General features: G+C 39.1%; 2 protein-coding genes across 20 annotated transcripts in view; both read left to right on the top strand.

Annotated features, from left to right (window-relative positions):
- The window catches only part of LOC143282461 (tyrosine-protein phosphatase non-receptor type 13-like), a 590,260-nt gene that overhangs the window by 423,168 nt on the left and 149,579 nt on the right, over nt 1-17,513 (top strand). For 5 of the 19 annotated variants that reach the window (XM_076588169.1, XM_076588162.1, XM_076588157.1 and 2 more), the window contains exons 28-29: nt 2,035-2,190; nt 5,131-5,241. The exons of 10 other annotated variants lie outside the window; for them this stretch is intronic. In XM_076588169.1, coding sequence (XP_076444284.1) covers nt 2,035-2,190; nt 5,131-5,241 — 267 coding nt within the window. Of the gene's footprint in view, nt 1-2,034; nt 2,191-2,701; nt 2,742-5,130; nt 5,242-17,513 lie in introns of all 19 variants that reach the window. 4 more of the 19 variants (XM_076588208.1, XM_076588182.1, XM_076588175.1 and 1 more) reach the window with 2 other exon arrangements.
- On the top strand, nt 10,352-11,131 carry LOC143290424 (uncharacterized). The gene is made up of 2 exons (XM_076599847.1): nt 10,352-10,608; nt 10,761-11,131. Exons 1-2 carry the CDS (start codon nt 10,352-10,354, stop codon nt 10,963-10,965), a joined length of 462 nt encoding a protein of 153 aa, XP_076455962.1. The 3' UTR covers nt 10,966-11,131.

Genomic DNA, 17,513 nt, shown 5'->3' with positions numbered 1-17,513 from the left:
CTCAATACATAAAAAACTTGGATTTTAAAGTTGATATGAAAATTGAGTATTTTGTTAAACTAATAACATGTAGAGCCAAGTACAAGTACTTCTAAATGTCGTATGAAGTGAAAAGGACTTAATTTGGAGAAAAGTCAAGACTGGAAATTTTTACGTTTCATCAAGGGTATTAACTCTCATGGTTTATTATTTTTAACTGTGAATTCCAACTGATTTTGTGGATATTTTTATGGCAGTTTGGGGCATAATCCAGTAAGTGATGAGGCGTTCACAAATCTTTCTCTGAATAAATATTTAACGGTCTCCTTCTCCAACTTTCCATCACATGTTATCATGTATTGTCGATTGAATATAGGATTGAATGGGCAGGTCAACAACTTGAAACAAAATGGTGTCCTTCGCGTTTGCGAGGAATATGAGCACACACTTTGAATACGTATAAATATGTGTACGCAATTTGTTTTTGCCCATGACCTTCATGGCTCAGCCAGTAGATCTATAAAGTCCACTCGTAATATTGATTTTAGTATTTTCCGAAAAAGACCACTTGGGCGAATGAACACAGTGAAAGCCCTGTACACTGAGAGTAAAACACACAAAGCTTTTTATGTATTGAGTATAATTTCAAAATGTAATGTTTAAGATGAGAAAGATCAGTTTAAAGCAAATTAACCCCCCTAGCATTAATTACAGATTAATTTCCCTTTTTTACTATCTGCACCAAAGACATGCACCAGAAATATAACTTCTGTGCTTAGCAAAAGTTCCTGTTTGAACAAAAAATGATAAAAATGACTGCTTTTGATGCTGTGTCAGAATATCATATCAAAGTGCCAAGTTTAGAGAATAAAAAATAAATAAATAAATATAACAGTAAATTCATTTTGCATATAATTTGGCTTCTTTTAAAAAAAAATTTTGTGCCCATCCCAGAGGTGCAATATTGTTTTAAACAAGATGACTAGAAAGAACTGAATTTTTCCTATTTTTATGCCTAATTTGGTGTCAACTGACAAAGTATTTGCAGAGAAAATGTCAATGTTAAAGTTTACCACACACACACACACACACACACACACACACAGACAACCGAACACCGGGTTAAAACATAGACTCACTTTGTTTGCACAAATGAGTCAAAAATGGAAGGGACATATCTAAAATAAGATAAGAATTGATGGGTATTCAGCCCTGAAATGGCCCTTTTGTTTTTGGCATGATTTGATTTAATTTGAAATTATGAATTAAATGTAGAGTTCAAGATGAAGATAGTTTGCACTGAAAATTGAGATTTGAGGAGTATGATCAATTATAGTTTTCATTTGTACATTTATGTTGGTGTGTGCACATGTATGGGTTCATGCAGGTTCAGTTCACTAAGTGTGGCCCATATTTGTTCTTGTATTATTTCAGTATCTTTTCCTTCACTGGATTTTAATGTAATTACTTATTTGTTCATTTTATAACATTATTTTATTTCATTTTCATGTTAACATTTTACACAAACCAAGGATAGGCTCACAAGGCCTGATCAGTGCATTGGGTTAATGTGAAGGTGCCATCTGCCTTTTTTTTCTTCTCTATTTAACAGCAGATCAGGTGCAGCATTCATGGATCAGTCTGCATGTTCTGACACCTTGAAACTGAAACTGAAAACTGTCATGAGAAGGGGGCATGGTAGGCGGTGTTCTGTGAATGTTTAATCAGAACAGGCACAACTGAACACAACTAAACTGAACTGGCATTAGAGCATGGTCTCTTCTGGTTTGGGCTTCATGATGACCAAACATAGATAGATCTATGTGGACTGCTGGGACTGCAGCTGATGAACCTGGGTGTAGTAATGTAAGGGAGATTGGGGCTGGGCAGTTCAAGAATAAGGCCACTGAACTAGCAGCAGTATCCAAACAAAAAGAAACAGCAACATCAACAACCACCAAACAAAAAGGAAGAAACAAGGTATTGGGCCGGGTGGAAATCCTCTGGCTTTATATCATAAACAGTTGCAAGCCAGACACTTGTTTCCAATTCCAGAATGTTGTTGTGGACCTGGTGAAAACTCCAGGTGGAGGTCTGGGCTTCACAGTGGTGGGTGGAGTGAACAGCACAGGAGGATGCTATGTTAAAGCAGTGGTGCAGGATCCAGCACTTTCTGATGGACGTTTGCATGCAGGTGATAGACTTATCCAGGTGAGAAGATATTTAAAGCAGACTCATATTTGTTTATGTTTATACAAAATGACTATATGTAATGAACCCGTTTCAGTTGTTTGTGTGTGATGAACTGAACATTGATGTTCTGTGAAGCAGTCTTTTCTCAGCTAAGGGAAATATGCAACTTTATTGTAATTGATCTAGCAACAATTGGTATTGCAGTATTTAACTCCTGCAGTTCTGTCAGTTGAAATTTTGGTTGCTGGTAACCGATGACACATTTGTTGAAATCTGTCACGTGATTCTTTTTTTTTTTTTTTTTTTTTTGCTTTTATCAAACAACTGAAAGAAATCTATCTAAGCTCATTTTTGCAAAGGAAAACATCATTTGAGAAGCCAGATACGAATAACTTTGAAAACAAAACATTACTAATTGTATTATCATTATACATGTGAAAGTCTCCCATTGTATTTTCAAACAAAATGAAATTAGACAAGTCATCCAACTTACCTCATTGAACTATCCAGCTGACATATTGTTGGCCAGGACAACACCTCTTCCAGTGCCTGCAGCCAGCAAATTTTTGGTCAGTGGCACCCACTTACTTTCGCTTCAAATAGCATGAATCTTCATTTTGGAAAGGAGTTTACTCCATTGCTTCTTCCCTCCTGGTGACTTTGCAGTCCTGCCTGTCATTCAGAAGCAGTTTTTCATGTTTTGGGTTGTTTTTTTCATAATTTTGCAAATCATTAGGAGCAAACCAGCATGATTTAATGTCAAGCCAGTTCTAGATGAAATTCTTCTTGACATGTTATATCTTATTTTTTTGTATCTTCTTTCATTGTATTTGGTTATTTAGCGAATAATATGTTTTCTATAAGGTTTTGACCTTCATAATGATGTAATGTGGTTGGCATGCCTTTGTTGCCAGTGTGTACTGAGGTATATGCATGTGTGAGGAGGAGGGCATCATTGAGTGCTGTTGCGGTACAAAATGTCAAAACAGTACAAAAGTCACAATTGCGACATTTTGTACTGTGTTCATTGTTCAACATTTTGTACTTGTGTGCTCAGTACAAAATGTCAAAACATTGTCATATATTTATGTCAACTGCGGTACAATTTGTCACACATGAATAGACCTTTTTCTGTCAGGTCTGATTTGTCAGTTGAGTAAAGTACAGGTGAAAAGGTGAGTAAGCAATGACCACTATCACACAGACACACATGGCCTTGTGGTTAAGATGGGGAGTGGAAGCTTCCGAGTTAAATCCACAGCTGAGTTAAATCAAAGACTTTAGAACTTGTATCCTAGCACAGGTCAGAGATCACTTCAACGTAGGAAGCAGATTTGTAATATTCAACAGCTGATTAGTGTGTCATGAGTACTACTGTACCTCATACAATGTTGAATAATCAAAACCTGCATCTACATCAAAGTGACCACTGGTCAATGGCACAAACCACTGGTCATCTGCATTATACAAGGTGCAGAAATGTTCTGGTGACAGAAATAAGCTGTCAAGAGTCAAGATATGATTTTTTAAGTCAAAGTGACCAGTGGTCATTGTAACTGACCACTGGTCATCTACATTGTGAAGGAAACTGGATGTGGAGTCCGAATCTGGGCTTTGTCACTCTATTATTTTGATTGTATATAGTTATCTAGGCATTTCAGAGTGAAGATGATAATTTTTGTGCAACAGAAAAGTCAATTTCCACCTCCAGAATGACATCCAAAAAAACAACAACAAAAAACAACAACAAAAACCCATACAAAATACAGCTGGAAATTACATGCTTGTTGTCAGATTTCATCAGTAGAAGAAAGTAAAACAGTTTATAAGTTTATGATAACAGAGACAATTCTTGTATACATGTTAGTAAATAACTGTCTCAATATATAATGCCAATCATGTTCTCAGAAACTGTGCAGTCAAGCTTTTGACACCTTAGAGCTTCCAACCCTGGGTTTCTCTTCCCACACAATGCACACAGCACTGTTAGTCATTGTCACCCACTCAAAAATGATGTCTGATTGGATAGACTGACTGAATAAGCATCAGATAGTGCGTTTTGTTACTATTGTCATCAGCATGATGATTCATCAGACAAGATAGATCCATCTCCATTGTTAAACTGCTCCATAATCATTTGCACAGCCTGCAAAGTTGAATTGCTTCTGGAACCACTATCATTACTGGACAAAGTTTCCAACACCTTTTTTTTCTTTTTCTTTTTTTTCTTTTTTGGCACATGAGGCAAGCCACCTTTTCACACAAGCTTGACATGGTCCAGTTAGCAAATCACTATTGAGAAGAAAGGAGTCTTCCACCTGGCATATGCTTATTTAAATAATATCTTTATAATCCAGACAAACTAACCATTCAGTCTATGTTCATTGAACCAAACTCCAATGAAGGAAAAATTGAAATAGGTGCATGACATCAGTGGACATTTCATAGGCAGTGGGGAAGCACTTTGTGTAAGACATCAGCTGATGACTTCCAGATACTCATCGGGCTTATGACAGTCACTTTATCATTTTTAGTTCAAATAATAACTTACTCTGAGATTACTATGGAAGTTACATTGATGCACACATCTGCGATGAGCAGCAAAAATTCTTTCAATTAATGGGATATCAGTCTGGACATACAATGGGAAATCAGTTTTTTCCATGCATCTCCCTCATCTAAATCATATTAAGATTTTTTTAAAAGACTCAAGGTGTATAGGATGTGTGTTTTACACTCAGTTTAAAGGCCTTACACTATCTTATTTGCTCATGTGTTTTCACTTTTCAGCCAACATATTCAGCTGATAAGATGCGCGGGTGAGATTTGAGTGTAACAAAGTGTGCCTTGTTGGCTGAAAAATACGGTTTTGGTCTTTACAATCTTGAATACTCTGCTACTCCTAAGAGATCTCATAAGTTTTATGTGTTTTGTGTGTGTGTGTGTGTGTGTGTTCAGGTAAATGGTCAAGATATGACAGGATTAAGCCATTTTGAGGCTGTGACTTTGCTGAGACAGGCACCAAAAGATGTATCAATCAAGGTGTGGCGTTCAAGTACCACGAAACAGGTGGAGTTTTAAGTGGAGGGAAAACGAAACAAAAGTGATGTTTTTTGTTTGTTGGTGGTGGGTTTGTTTTAGGTAAAACAAAAGTGATTTTTGTTGGTTGTTGTTGATATTTGGTCTCACTTTCGTAAACGAGTCTATGTAATAACTCTGTAAGCCCACAATTTTTCACAATTCCATGATTTCTGTCACTTTGAGAGAAATTAGTGGGACTGTGAGAAATCATGGTCGTTCCCTTCTATGTTTTCTCTCATTTGCAAGAAATTTGGGTGTGCGCCCCCACAATTTCTCACAAAGTCTAAGAAATTGTGGGAAGTCCCCTTTATTTTTATCAAAAATATTTCCTTTGTCATCGGAGTTGGTTTCTTGTCTTTTTCCATGCATATCTAGGAGAAAATGAGAGAGAGTGAAAGAAACGAGATATGGGGGAAACAAAGATGATCATGATAATGACAGTGGTGTTAGAGAAGACGTCAACAATAGACGGTGGAGGTGATGGCACAGTGCTGGTTTAAAAAACAACAACTGAATGTATGTGTTTGTCAGTGAGTGAGTGAGTGTGTGTGTGTTTCCTTATGTGTGTTTACTTGGTTGGATGATTTGGTCTTCTTTCAGTCTGTTTTTAGTTTATTCACTAACGCCACTGTCATTATCATGATCATCATTGTCGTCTCCCCCTTTTTTCTTTTTTCTCTCTCATTTTTCACTAAGATTTGCATTGGGGAAAAACAAGAAACCAACTCCGATGATAAAGGAATTATCAAGGGTTGACTGCCCAAACCTAGTATCTTGGTATTTTGGTGATTTTGACATTTTGATATCAAAAGATTCAGAAAATAGTACTCTTTCATATAAATGTAGTTCCTTTGAAATAAAATCAATATTTATCTAGTTATTGATTGGAAACGTAAACAAGTATAGACGAACAAGAAACAGTGACTGCCGAAACCAAGTATCTCTTCATACTGTGATTCGTTTCTGAAGTAGTTGCTCTTCTGACCAAGTATCTTGAATTGCGTTGTTGTCGCTGTCAGCAAGTCTGGTTGTTTATACTGCTAATATGGTAGTAAATCAAAATACTGTCCTTCCGCACGCCCAGTTTTCCGTCTGGTTTTCAGTTCTGTCCCTGCGGAATAGACGTAAGTGTCCACTGCTTGTTTTCCCTGTCAACAATGTTTTCAGTTTGCACTGGAAAGGGGCCCTGTTCTGGCCCGTGGGGTCTGTACGGTTCGTGTCAAACAGACCTGCGGGACCTCGTGTTGACATATTCAATTAAACCCTGAACTTACTACATCCGTTGAAATGGATGAGGAATAACACAACATACTTGCTTTCACTGCTCACAATTCCATTCAAAGTAGAAGTTGTGCCAGACCTTGAAAACAAGCAGATTCATGGAGGAAAAAGTGCAGAAAGTAACTTTCCAGGTAAGCTTTTCAGAATTTTTATGTTTATTATGTTATTTGTTAGATGCACAAAACTGATTAACGTTATATATATACTTATATGAATAAAACCACTCAACCTGACAAAGGTCCAGGGTTGCAGCTGTAGGTTGCAGAATAAAAAAAATGTGAGAAGATGTGCAGAATGTATGATGTTCCGCTGCTTTGTGTCTTGATTGTGCTGTCTAGATAGTGTAGTGTTTATTAGTAGCTCTTTTTCAATGAACGGTCCTTTTTAAATGGCAGTGTAGTAGCAGTAGTAGTAGTTGTGGTGGTGGTAGTAATAATAGTAGTACTAGTAGTACAGAGCTGTTGTGCTGACCACCTTGTACTGCTGTGAAACATGGACGACATATCGCCGTCACATTCAACAACTTGAGCAGTTTCACCAGAGGTGCCTACAAAAGATCCTTGGCATAAAGTGGCAAGACAGGGTCTCCAACTTCCAGGTCCTAGAGAGGAGTGGCCTGCCCAGCATCGAAAGCCTGCTGATCCAGTGCCAGCTACGCTGGACAGTACACGTTGTCCGCATGACAGACAGCAGGATCCCGAAGATGCTCTTGTATGGCCAACTGAAGGAAGGCCACCGCAAACTTGGAAGAACCTGCAAGTGCTTCAAGGACACCTTGAAGACAAACCTCAAAGCCTTTGACACAGACATCGCTTCCTGGGAAACTGATGTCCTTGACCGTTCTCGCTGGAGGATGCTGTGCTCTTGTGGCATAAAGACGTTTGAAAACAAGAGAACGCTGGCCATTAAGGAGAAGCGTGAGTGAAGGAAGCAAGGCTTAACTTCAGGAGATGTTTTCCCTTGCAACACTTGTGGGAAGTGCTGCGCATCCAGAATCGGCCTCTTCTCCCATATGAGGACACACACTGACAGATAAGCCTGCCTGCCTGCTCATCTGTCAGTCCGACGGGAGACTCCATCATCAGTTATGGTGGTGGTAGTAATAATGTAGTAGTAGTAGTAGTGTAGTCATAACCCCATGTCTCCACAGCACATTACCATTTTTATGCCAGGATATTATTCTCACACACACACACACACACACACACACACACACACACACACCACAGACATAACACAGACAGAGACACACACATACTCACCCAGCACACACACACACACACACACACACACACACACACACACACACAGAGAAAACAAAAACCAAAAAAAACAAAAAAACCACAAAAAACCCACAAACAAAGAAACAAACAAACAAAAACAAACAAAAAAACAACAACAAACAAACAAAACAAAACAAAAAAAAATATATATATATATATATATGTAGAAAATAATAATAATAACAACAATGATAATAATAATACATAGTTTTTCTGTGGCGCGATATCCTGCACCAATGCTGTTCAAAGCGCCTCACATCATCCAGTTGACTATAAACATGCCTTAAAAAAACACGTCAACCACTATCTGACAATGGAAAACATCCAGTGTGTTCATATGAATGAAAAAGCACACTTAAGAGATGAATCAGATTATAAAAGCTATGAAGTAAATAAGGCTTAGATTAAAACAAAATGCATTTCATAGAACTCTCTCTCTCTCTCTCTCTCTCTCTCTCTCTCTCTCTCTCTCTCTCTCTCTCTCTCACACACACACACACACACACACACACACACACACACACACACACATGCCCATTAAAAATAACCAGATAGAAAAAATGCCATCACATCGAAGACCAAAACTGTATAAAATACACAATGAATTAATACTAGTACAAAGATACTTGTTAACAGGCATGCCTTGGTTTAACCGTTTCACCCAGAACAAAAATGCTTATGGAAAAGGTAAGTTTTCATATCTGACTTAAAGTAATGTAGATCAGAGGCATTCCTAACAGATGAACGTAGAGAGTTCCACACTTGGGGAACCTGAGCTCTGAAAGACCTATTTCCAGCGCATTTGAGATTAGTCCTTGGAACTTTAAGCAGCTTTCCAGAACTGGATCTTTATGTTCTGTGCGGTTCGTATGTTTCCAGTACAGAGGAGAGATACAATGGAAGAGACTTGTCAAAATGTTTGAAGGCGAGTGTTGCTAACTTAGAGTGAATGCGGGACTCAATCGGAAGCCAGTGTAACCGATTCAGCAGAGGTGTAACATGATCAGATTTCTTTTTGGCGAGAACCAGTCATGCAGCATTGTTCTGAATTTTCTGTAATCTGTTGATGGAGGAAGATGGTAAACCTGCAAGAGTGGAGAAAAGAGTATTCTGTATGATTCTCACGCATGCACATGTACACAAGTTGTTAAAATGGGAATTAAAAGATAGTCTGTAAAGTGAAAGAAGCAGTGAACATTTAAACATTTATTGATAAGCTCACTTGTGAACATAAATAGGTTTCTTTTCAGAATGGACGAGTCATTTGGGAATGATGGTGATGACAGGGTGTACCTTAACCTGGCCAACGCTTTGACAGCCGGTAACAGTGTTAACACTGAAGACATACATGAGGCATCTGTCTGGACTCAACCTGATTACTGGTGCCCATCTGATGACGAACCGTTAAAATCTGGGGGTGCTGGTGCCAAGGTTGTTTCTAAAGAGAAGTTGGACAGCACTACCATTACCATATCTGGAACTATTCCAAGTGATCCCCAATGGAGCCAGTCTGAAAATGTAATCCTGAAGAACACTGAAACTGCAAAACTGAGGTTAGTTTCTGTCAAAGAGGATCTGACCCTGAAGATTTGGGTTGGTGTCAGTCTGATCTTGAGCCTTTACAAAAGCAGATTGGCAATATCAGGTCTAGTGATGAGCATGGAGTGAAAAGAAATTATATTCTGAAGTACATTGCCACAGACATAGAGCATGATGCTGATGATAAAAGCAAGGACCCAGATTACTCTCCACAAATACTCAATTCACCTTCCTCCTCAGAAGGGGATAGCATTGATAATGTTCCTCTTATCTCATTGAAAAAGAAGAAGAAATGAAAACGTGCAGATGCTAGACAACATGGAAACGGCAAAGTTTCTGAGTAGGAAAGATCTGAAACAGCACCAGAACGAACTTGCGGAGCATAAAAGTAGGCTTCAGAACATGTTTTGTGCAAACAGCTTTTATAGTGTTGATGTTGCCCCTGATGGGAATTGTTTCTTTGAGTCAGCCTCGATGCACCTGGGCACTAGTGCCTCCGACTTGCGAAAGATCCTGTGCAGTTTTTTGGAAGACAATATCTCATCTTACATTGAGTTCCTGGAGACAGGTCAAAATGATGAAAATGAACGATACCTTCAGTACTTTCTGAATGTTGAACAGTTTAGATCTTCTGGTACATGGAGTAATGATGCAGCAGACTTGCTTCTGAAAGCTCTCGCCGACTGGTCCAGATGGACATTTGTCATCTTCTCAAGTAAGATACTGAACTATGAAACAGTCATCCATCCAGAAGGATCATCTGATGGAACAGAAATGCAGTAACACCCGTCTATCATGTTTTCTCTCCTGGAAACAAGTACACCACATTATGATGCAGTTTTTCCGCATGCATATGTGCCACAGAGAAATATGGACACCCCACAGACGGCCTTGGAGATCAGATCACCTACCTCTGAAGACAAAAATGAGTCCTTGAGCAGTCTGGTATTTGGATGAGAATATGTCACACACTTCTCCATCAGCCCCTGATCAGTATGACTGTTGCGAACAAACCTCTCCAACAACACCTGTGCATTCAACTCCCAAGATACAGACACCCAGGAAACAGGGAAATTTGTTACACCTCCCAAACAGAAACAAAGCAAAAGAAAGATGTCAGCTCCAAGCAGACATTGCAACTTAAGTGGAAAGAGCATGTTTCAGAAACAGGAAAAACAGTTCCTGCAAAGACAATGAGAGGGGTTGACTGCTCAAAGTGTTGTTTCAGCTGCAGTAAAATCTCTGAATCAGAGCGACATAACATTTTTTAGGCCTTTTACAGCATGGGTGACAGTGACAATCAGAAAACTTTCATTTGTATGCAGTGTTGAAGAAAAACAGACAAAAACAATTTGTTGGTGAAGACAATATACCAATGCCAAAGACAAGGAGGGTCAGCTGAAGTTTTTGTTTCAATGTTGGTGGTCAGCGTACTCACATGTGTAAAAAGTTCTTCTTAGCCACCCTTTCTGTCAGTGAAGCCTTTGTTGACCATGCTCTGAAGAGAAGCCAGCATGGGATTTTCAAAGGAGGAGATCAGCTGAGACAGAAAACCCCACACAACAAAACACCACAAGAGCAAATTAAGCAGGTCAGAGCATACATTTGAGTCTTTTCCTGTCGTGGAATCCCCATTACACAAGTAAAGACACTCAGAGAAAGTACATTTCTTCAAATTTAACTTTGAGGAAAATGTTTAAACTGTACCAGTATGAATGTGAAAGTAACGGACAAACACCAGTGTCTGAAAAAACATAGACATTTTCAATGAAGATTATGCATCACCCAAAGAAAAATCAGTGTGCTCGATGCTCTGTGTACACCATGAAGGAAAAACACGGAACACTGACAGATGGAGAAAGAGAGTCGCAGGCACAACACCTTCAGAGAAGACATTGCCAGAACGGAAAAGGAATCGGGCAAACAAGACACCAGGAAAGATTCTTCTAAGCTTGTTTTGACTTTTGACTTACAGGCTGTTCTTCAAGCTCCATGCTGACTTGTAGGCCAGTTGTATTACAAAAGAAAGTTGTGTGTCTATAACTTCACCATATGCTCTCTGTCAGATGGAAATGGAAGCGGTTTCAAATGGGACGAAACAGAAGGAAAGCATGGTGCTTGTGAAATTGCAAGTTGCTTGTACATCTCTCTCTCATCATTGCCAAGTACAGTGAAGAGGTTGTGATTTATTCAGACTGTTGTAGTGGTCAGAACAGAAACCAGTATTTGGCAACAGCATTGGTGCAAGTTTTGAAAAGCAAACCTACCATGAAGAAATTCTTAGAAGAAGGTCACACACATATGGAGTGTGACTCCATGCACTCTGCCATTTCATTTGCCCAGAAATCCACACCAGTGTACACCCCAAGCAACTGGGATATTATTCTGAGAACTGCACGCAGGAACAAACCCTCCAGAGTTATACCACTAAAGCACACAGACATGATTGACTTCAAGAAAATTGCCTCAACAAGAGTCCAAAACACAAAAATGGATATTTCAGAAAGACAGGTGAACTGGCTCAACATCAAGTGCCTTCAGTTTACCCAGAATGATAAAGATCTGATGTTCTTCAAGTACAACTTTGAAGAGGAATTCAGGTCCCTTCATCTCACTGGAAAACGAGGTTAACAAGAACTGTCATCACTCCCATGCCTATACAAAGAAAAACATCTTAGATGTGAAAAAGGAAGACCTGATTTCTCTCTGCAAATCCAACATCATTCCAGAGGAACATCATCCATTCTTCCAGGCTCTTCCATCCTCATCCTCCATTTCGGACACACTGGCTGAGCCAGACATCAACGATAGTGATGAAGACACAGATTAACTGACGAGTCCAGGAACCTGACAGCCGCTGTTAAGAATACCCTTCCACATTCTATTCAGATGTAACTTCCTTTGTTTTTTGAACAGTGGTGAAATGATTTTGTTTCAAGATGTACACCTGAACAATCTATATCACCTTCACCTTCACCTCTCCTGTAGTCTGGGTTCAGACCGTTGGGGCACCGCTGCTGACCTGACCACCACCCCTCTCCACTCTTCACAGTTTTCTGATTTCCTCAGGGCGTCACCGAGCGTCAAGCCTGTCCACCCCCGGATGTTGTCTTCCCATCTCTTCTTCTGCCGTCCTCTCCTTCTGCCTCCTTGTACGGTGCCTTGCAGGAACGTTTTGGCAAGACCAGATAATCGGGAGATGTGTCCATACCACCTAAGTTTGCGTTTCTTCACTATGGACAGAAGGTCTTCGTAGGGTCCAATACTTTGCTTGATTCTGTTCTTCACTTCCGTGTTAGTGATGTGGTCTCTGTAGGAGATGCCAAGTAGTCTACGAAAGTATCTCATCTCGACAGCTTGGATTCTTCTCTCGATGTCTGCAGTCAGGGTCCAAGTCTCGCAGGCGTAGAGCAATATTGATATAACCAGGGAACGCATCAGTCTGATTTTTGAGCTGAGAGCGATGTTTTTGTTGTTCCAGATGGTGTTCAGCTTGTTGAGTGCCGTTGTTGTTTGGGCAATTCTCGAGAGTACTTCTGGTTTAGATCCTTCATCTGACACGATTGCTCCCAGATATTTGAAGCTGTGGACTGTTTTAAGCTTTTCGTCGTTGACTTTGATGTCAATGCTGATGCCGTTGGTGTTGTTAGTCATCAGTTTGGTTTTCTCCGCACTGATTTGCATTCCATACGATGTGGAGGCTTTGTCCAGATGTTTGACCAGGCTTGCCAGTTCTTCTTCTTTTCCAGCCAGTCAATCTATATAAAGTGTCTTAATTGCCAACCCATAGATACATGAATGTGATTTACAATTATATATGCCTTTCACAGTGAATTTGTGCACTGAGCAGTTACCTTCATACTTAGGCTGGTCATGATAATGACAGACACAGTTTGTGTGTGTCTTTGTTCTCATACACAAGTTTAACAACAAGGCAGAACATTTATGATGGTGTCCAGAAGTGATGTGTCATATTCGCAGTTCATGGGACAAGTGTTTAAAAGTGTTTACTGTTGGAGTGATCGTGTGTCTGGATGCCAAATGGATCAATTAAAAATTCATAGCAGGTATGTCACAGTCTTTTTGTTTTTGTTTTTTTGTTCGTTGTTGTTGTTGTTGATATCATTTACAGAAGTGTTCGTCTGTATGTGTGTGCAAGTTTGTATGTGTATATTTGTGTGTGTGTGTGTGTGTGTGTGTGCATGTGTGTGTGTGTCTGCCTGCCTCTGTCTGTCTCCCTCCCTCCCCCCATCCCCTCTCTCTCTATCTCTCATTACATTGAATTAACAAACTATTCATTGGCTAAACAGCATGATTTTATGACCGTATAACCAGTTGCTTTGATATGTGTTACGTTAAACAGCTTCAAAATTCAAGAAGAACTAATACATTTATCCTCCGAAATATGTATTTCGAAATACTTGCTTCCAATAAACAAATGCATTTTATTACAGCAGAAAGACAGTAAATACAGATATGTGTATTCTGCTGCCCGAAATATCAGCACAATCACTGGTTTCACAACTGCAGGTCAAGATGCCAGGTTTCGGCAGTCACACTTTTTCATTTTCCGCTTGGTCCTGCAACTGCACAAACCAATTATCTCAATATACCTTTTCTCTGCTGCCGCTATTTGGGGCACATGTGGCTGAACAAAGTGTTGTATCTTTACCAAGGTTCAACTCTATTTGATTAAACAAAGAAGAAAGACGTTTTAGATACCAATAGTTGTCACATGTGCAGGGGTTATGTGTCTACAGTGTTGTGATTTTTTTTCGAAAGGAAAACTTAATTTCTAGCATCATGACAAGTGTTCAAAACTTTCAAAAGCGTTTTCTCCGGAAGTACAAAAAACAGAGATTCTAGGTTTCGGCAGTCAACCCTCGTTATGTTTGATAAAAATAAGGGAGATTTTCCATGCTTTCTCACACATTGTGAGAAATGGTGGGGGGCGCCCCAATGATTCCTCTCACTTTGCAAGAAATTGTGGGCTCACAAACACTGTGTTTGGTTATGTGTGTGTCCATGTGTGTGTGTGTGTCCATAGTATAAGAAATTCATTTTTCTCTGGAAATACTGCCAATACCAAATTTGGATTTATTATTGTTGGGGTAAAATTTAGTCATAGGGTAGGTAGGCTTTATAAGTTTAAAATAGCTGATTTGATTGGATATTTTGAATGAATTATTGGATATTTTGAATGAATTGTGCATTACCAGTGCTGGGAGAATTTAAGGAAGCATGTTGATGATGGATCAGAACATCAGTTTTGACAGGAATTGCCAAAATGTGTGGTTTGCAATTAGGCCATAGGATATTTTGACACAAGTCTATTTGCAAACAATAGTGTACAGTTATTGAGCTTTCTCAAAAGGGTGTGGGGAGTGTGTGTATAGATGTGTGTTTGTGTGTGTGTGTGCATGTGTGATCAAAACCAACAGTCTGGTGTGATGCTCCAATGTTTAATTGTTTGCATGTACCCAAACCTATTGTTTGGAATTAAATTTGCCAGTTCGCATTTACTCTCAGGCACCCCTGCTATTTCAACCATTGAAAAGAATGTTGAAAAGAAGGAGTTGACTTACTTTTCTTGCTGCTACTGATCGGAGAAAGCCTTCAAAAACAGAAGAACCTCATTTGATGATCATACAACATGTTATCTGTACAATACACACGTTGAGCTGGTCGCTTCTGCTGGATCGTTCACAATTCGGCCTACTTGCCCTACCAATAATAGGTTGTAAGTCTTCAGGATTAAGCCATATTTCCGAATCATGAATAGTCTATTTGTTGTGGTTCTGGATCCAGAATATTATAGTTGGGCCCTTTCTAGTTGCTTGGACATATGTTTGGGTTTGAAGACAGCATGACATTCATTGTTTCTCATGTTCGCAACAAATTTTGGACAGAACACTTACAATGATACTGATAAACCATCGACGTGCTTACTGCTTATGGATATTTTAAAGTGGATACTTATTTGATTGGAATGAACATTAAAAAAATTAAAAAAAAAATAAAACAGTAAAATTGATGGCATATCTCAGTTTAGTTAGTGTACACTGGTCTGTGCACATCTGGAGAAAACAGCAGCATGTTCAGGTGTGCCTTAGGCGATGGCAACAACTCCTGTACCACGGACTTAGAAAAATTTCTTAGATAATTGAGATACATCAGATGAACATGATTTGAATGGTGTTATGCTAAAAAATATTAGTTTAAATATTGATTTTGGTTGGTAGTGGGAAGATGTGTTTGGTGCTGTCAGTAAGACTTCTTGCTTGTGAACTTGACGTGCTTGGTTCAGTCCCTCCCCAATACCTCACCCCTGCCCCCCCCCCCCCCCCAAAGCTTAATAGTATTAAATACAGAACACATTTTTTTTCTACAATTTTTTCTCTCTATTTTTTCTCATGATTCTGTTATTGGATAAAGTTAGTATTGCAATAGAGTCTTGAAGGCCTTGCCTCTTTCTCTCTCTCTCTCTTTGTTGTTGTTGTAGTTGATTTGATACTTGTTTCCAGGTGAGTTATTTCCTACTAAGTTGGCATTATCTTTATTTTGTTAGCACTGAAAGTATGTAGTTTTTAACATTTTTTCCCAGTGATATACCTGTCACTTAAGTTGGCATCATCTTTTTGATGAGGTTCTCACTTTTGTCTTTTGATTTGATTTTTAACCTTGTCATCTCTACTAAGTTGAAAGAAAATAGGGCTCAACATTAACTAGTTGAGTGCCAGAGAATTTTGTTTTAAAAAAAAGAAGATGAAATTGCTCTCCCCTTGCCAGGGAATTTGAGGATTTGGGGGTAATAATTTTTTTTAAATTCTTGTAAAAAAACAAACAAACAACAACTAAGGGAGATACGGAAAGAAAGTAAATGAAGGAAAATTTATGTAGATTCCAAATTATTTTGATTGTAGATAATTGTTCAGCCATTTCAAATCAAGATAATTTTTGGGCAAAAAAACCAACATATTTCCATCTCCACAGAAAGGCATCCATAAAGAAAACAAACATAATCACATTCTCAGAAACTGAGCAGGCAAGCTTTTTGACAGCTAAGAGCTTTCCCCAGTTAGAGCGCGAAGTTTCTTTGATGACACTCACTCCCTCCAGGCTGCATGCGGGCCGATTAAAGTGTCTGCTGTACATCTGGCTTGCTCCCTCTTCAAACAAGTCAACCATCTGATTCAGTGACAAAAAGCGTTAAAAACTAAAAGCACTTGTTTCATATCCAGTGCATTTTCAATGCTAAGTTTAATGAATATTGTGGAGCATTGGCAGTTGTCTATTTCTGACAGTATGCATTGAAATGATAATTGACTGATGTCCAACTGCCACGCCCACTACCACACCCTCTAGCTGGCATTCAGCTATCATCTTACATCAGTCCTCTCCCACTCCCTCTTCCAATGCTCGCTGCTTTCTCAGAATGCTATCTCATTTGATATGTCACTGGTTATTAACAGTCAACAGCTCATGCTGTTATCTGGGGGGAAATAATGGTACAACCCAAGTCTCCCCTTACGACCCTGACATGTTGCTTCCAGACACATCCAAATACATTTTCTGGTGCCAGGGACTGTGGACAGACATGATGAAATATCCCTATCAAATTGAATGGTTTCTTACCAGTTATACTAACTGGAAGAATGGTATGAAGCAAATAGTAGGGAGATCTTCCATATCAGAGACCCAGCCTTGTGTCTGTGGTTAAGGTAGTCTTAAGACATTTTCCTGCGTGCCATGTTCATATCACATCAATATATATATTTGACCATATGGATGTGGGAGTTGTTTGAAGATGAATCAAATCTTGTTGTCTCGGTAAGCTCTGAACAGTGCAAGTCCTGTGAGGAATGATGGGAACTACCACATGCTTCTGTGCATCAGAGAAAGGTCTCTGGCAGTCGTAATAAAGAGCACTGTTTACCCATGAGCTGGCTGCAAGCGGTTGAATGTGTCTGTGTGGTGCTTTTTTTCTTTTTCTTTTTTTTTCTCTCTCTCTTTTCTTTTTTTGTTGTTGTTGTTGTTGTTGTCAGGAACCTTGACTTGTGAATATCACATTGATATTCTCAGGGATATCATCCTTCAGTTTGTAGTATCATCTCCCTCCTCCCCTCCTTTTACATGGGCATAATAGACATGGGAGAA

This window comes from Babylonia areolata, chromosome 1 (genome assembly GCF_041734735.1).
Source record: "Babylonia areolata isolate BAREFJ2019XMU chromosome 1, ASM4173473v1, whole genome shotgun sequence".
NCBI classification, from domain to species: domain Eukaryota; kingdom Metazoa; phylum Mollusca; class Gastropoda; order Neogastropoda; family Buccinidae; genus Babylonia; species Babylonia areolata.
This window is presented reverse-complemented; position numbering and strand designations above follow the sequence as displayed.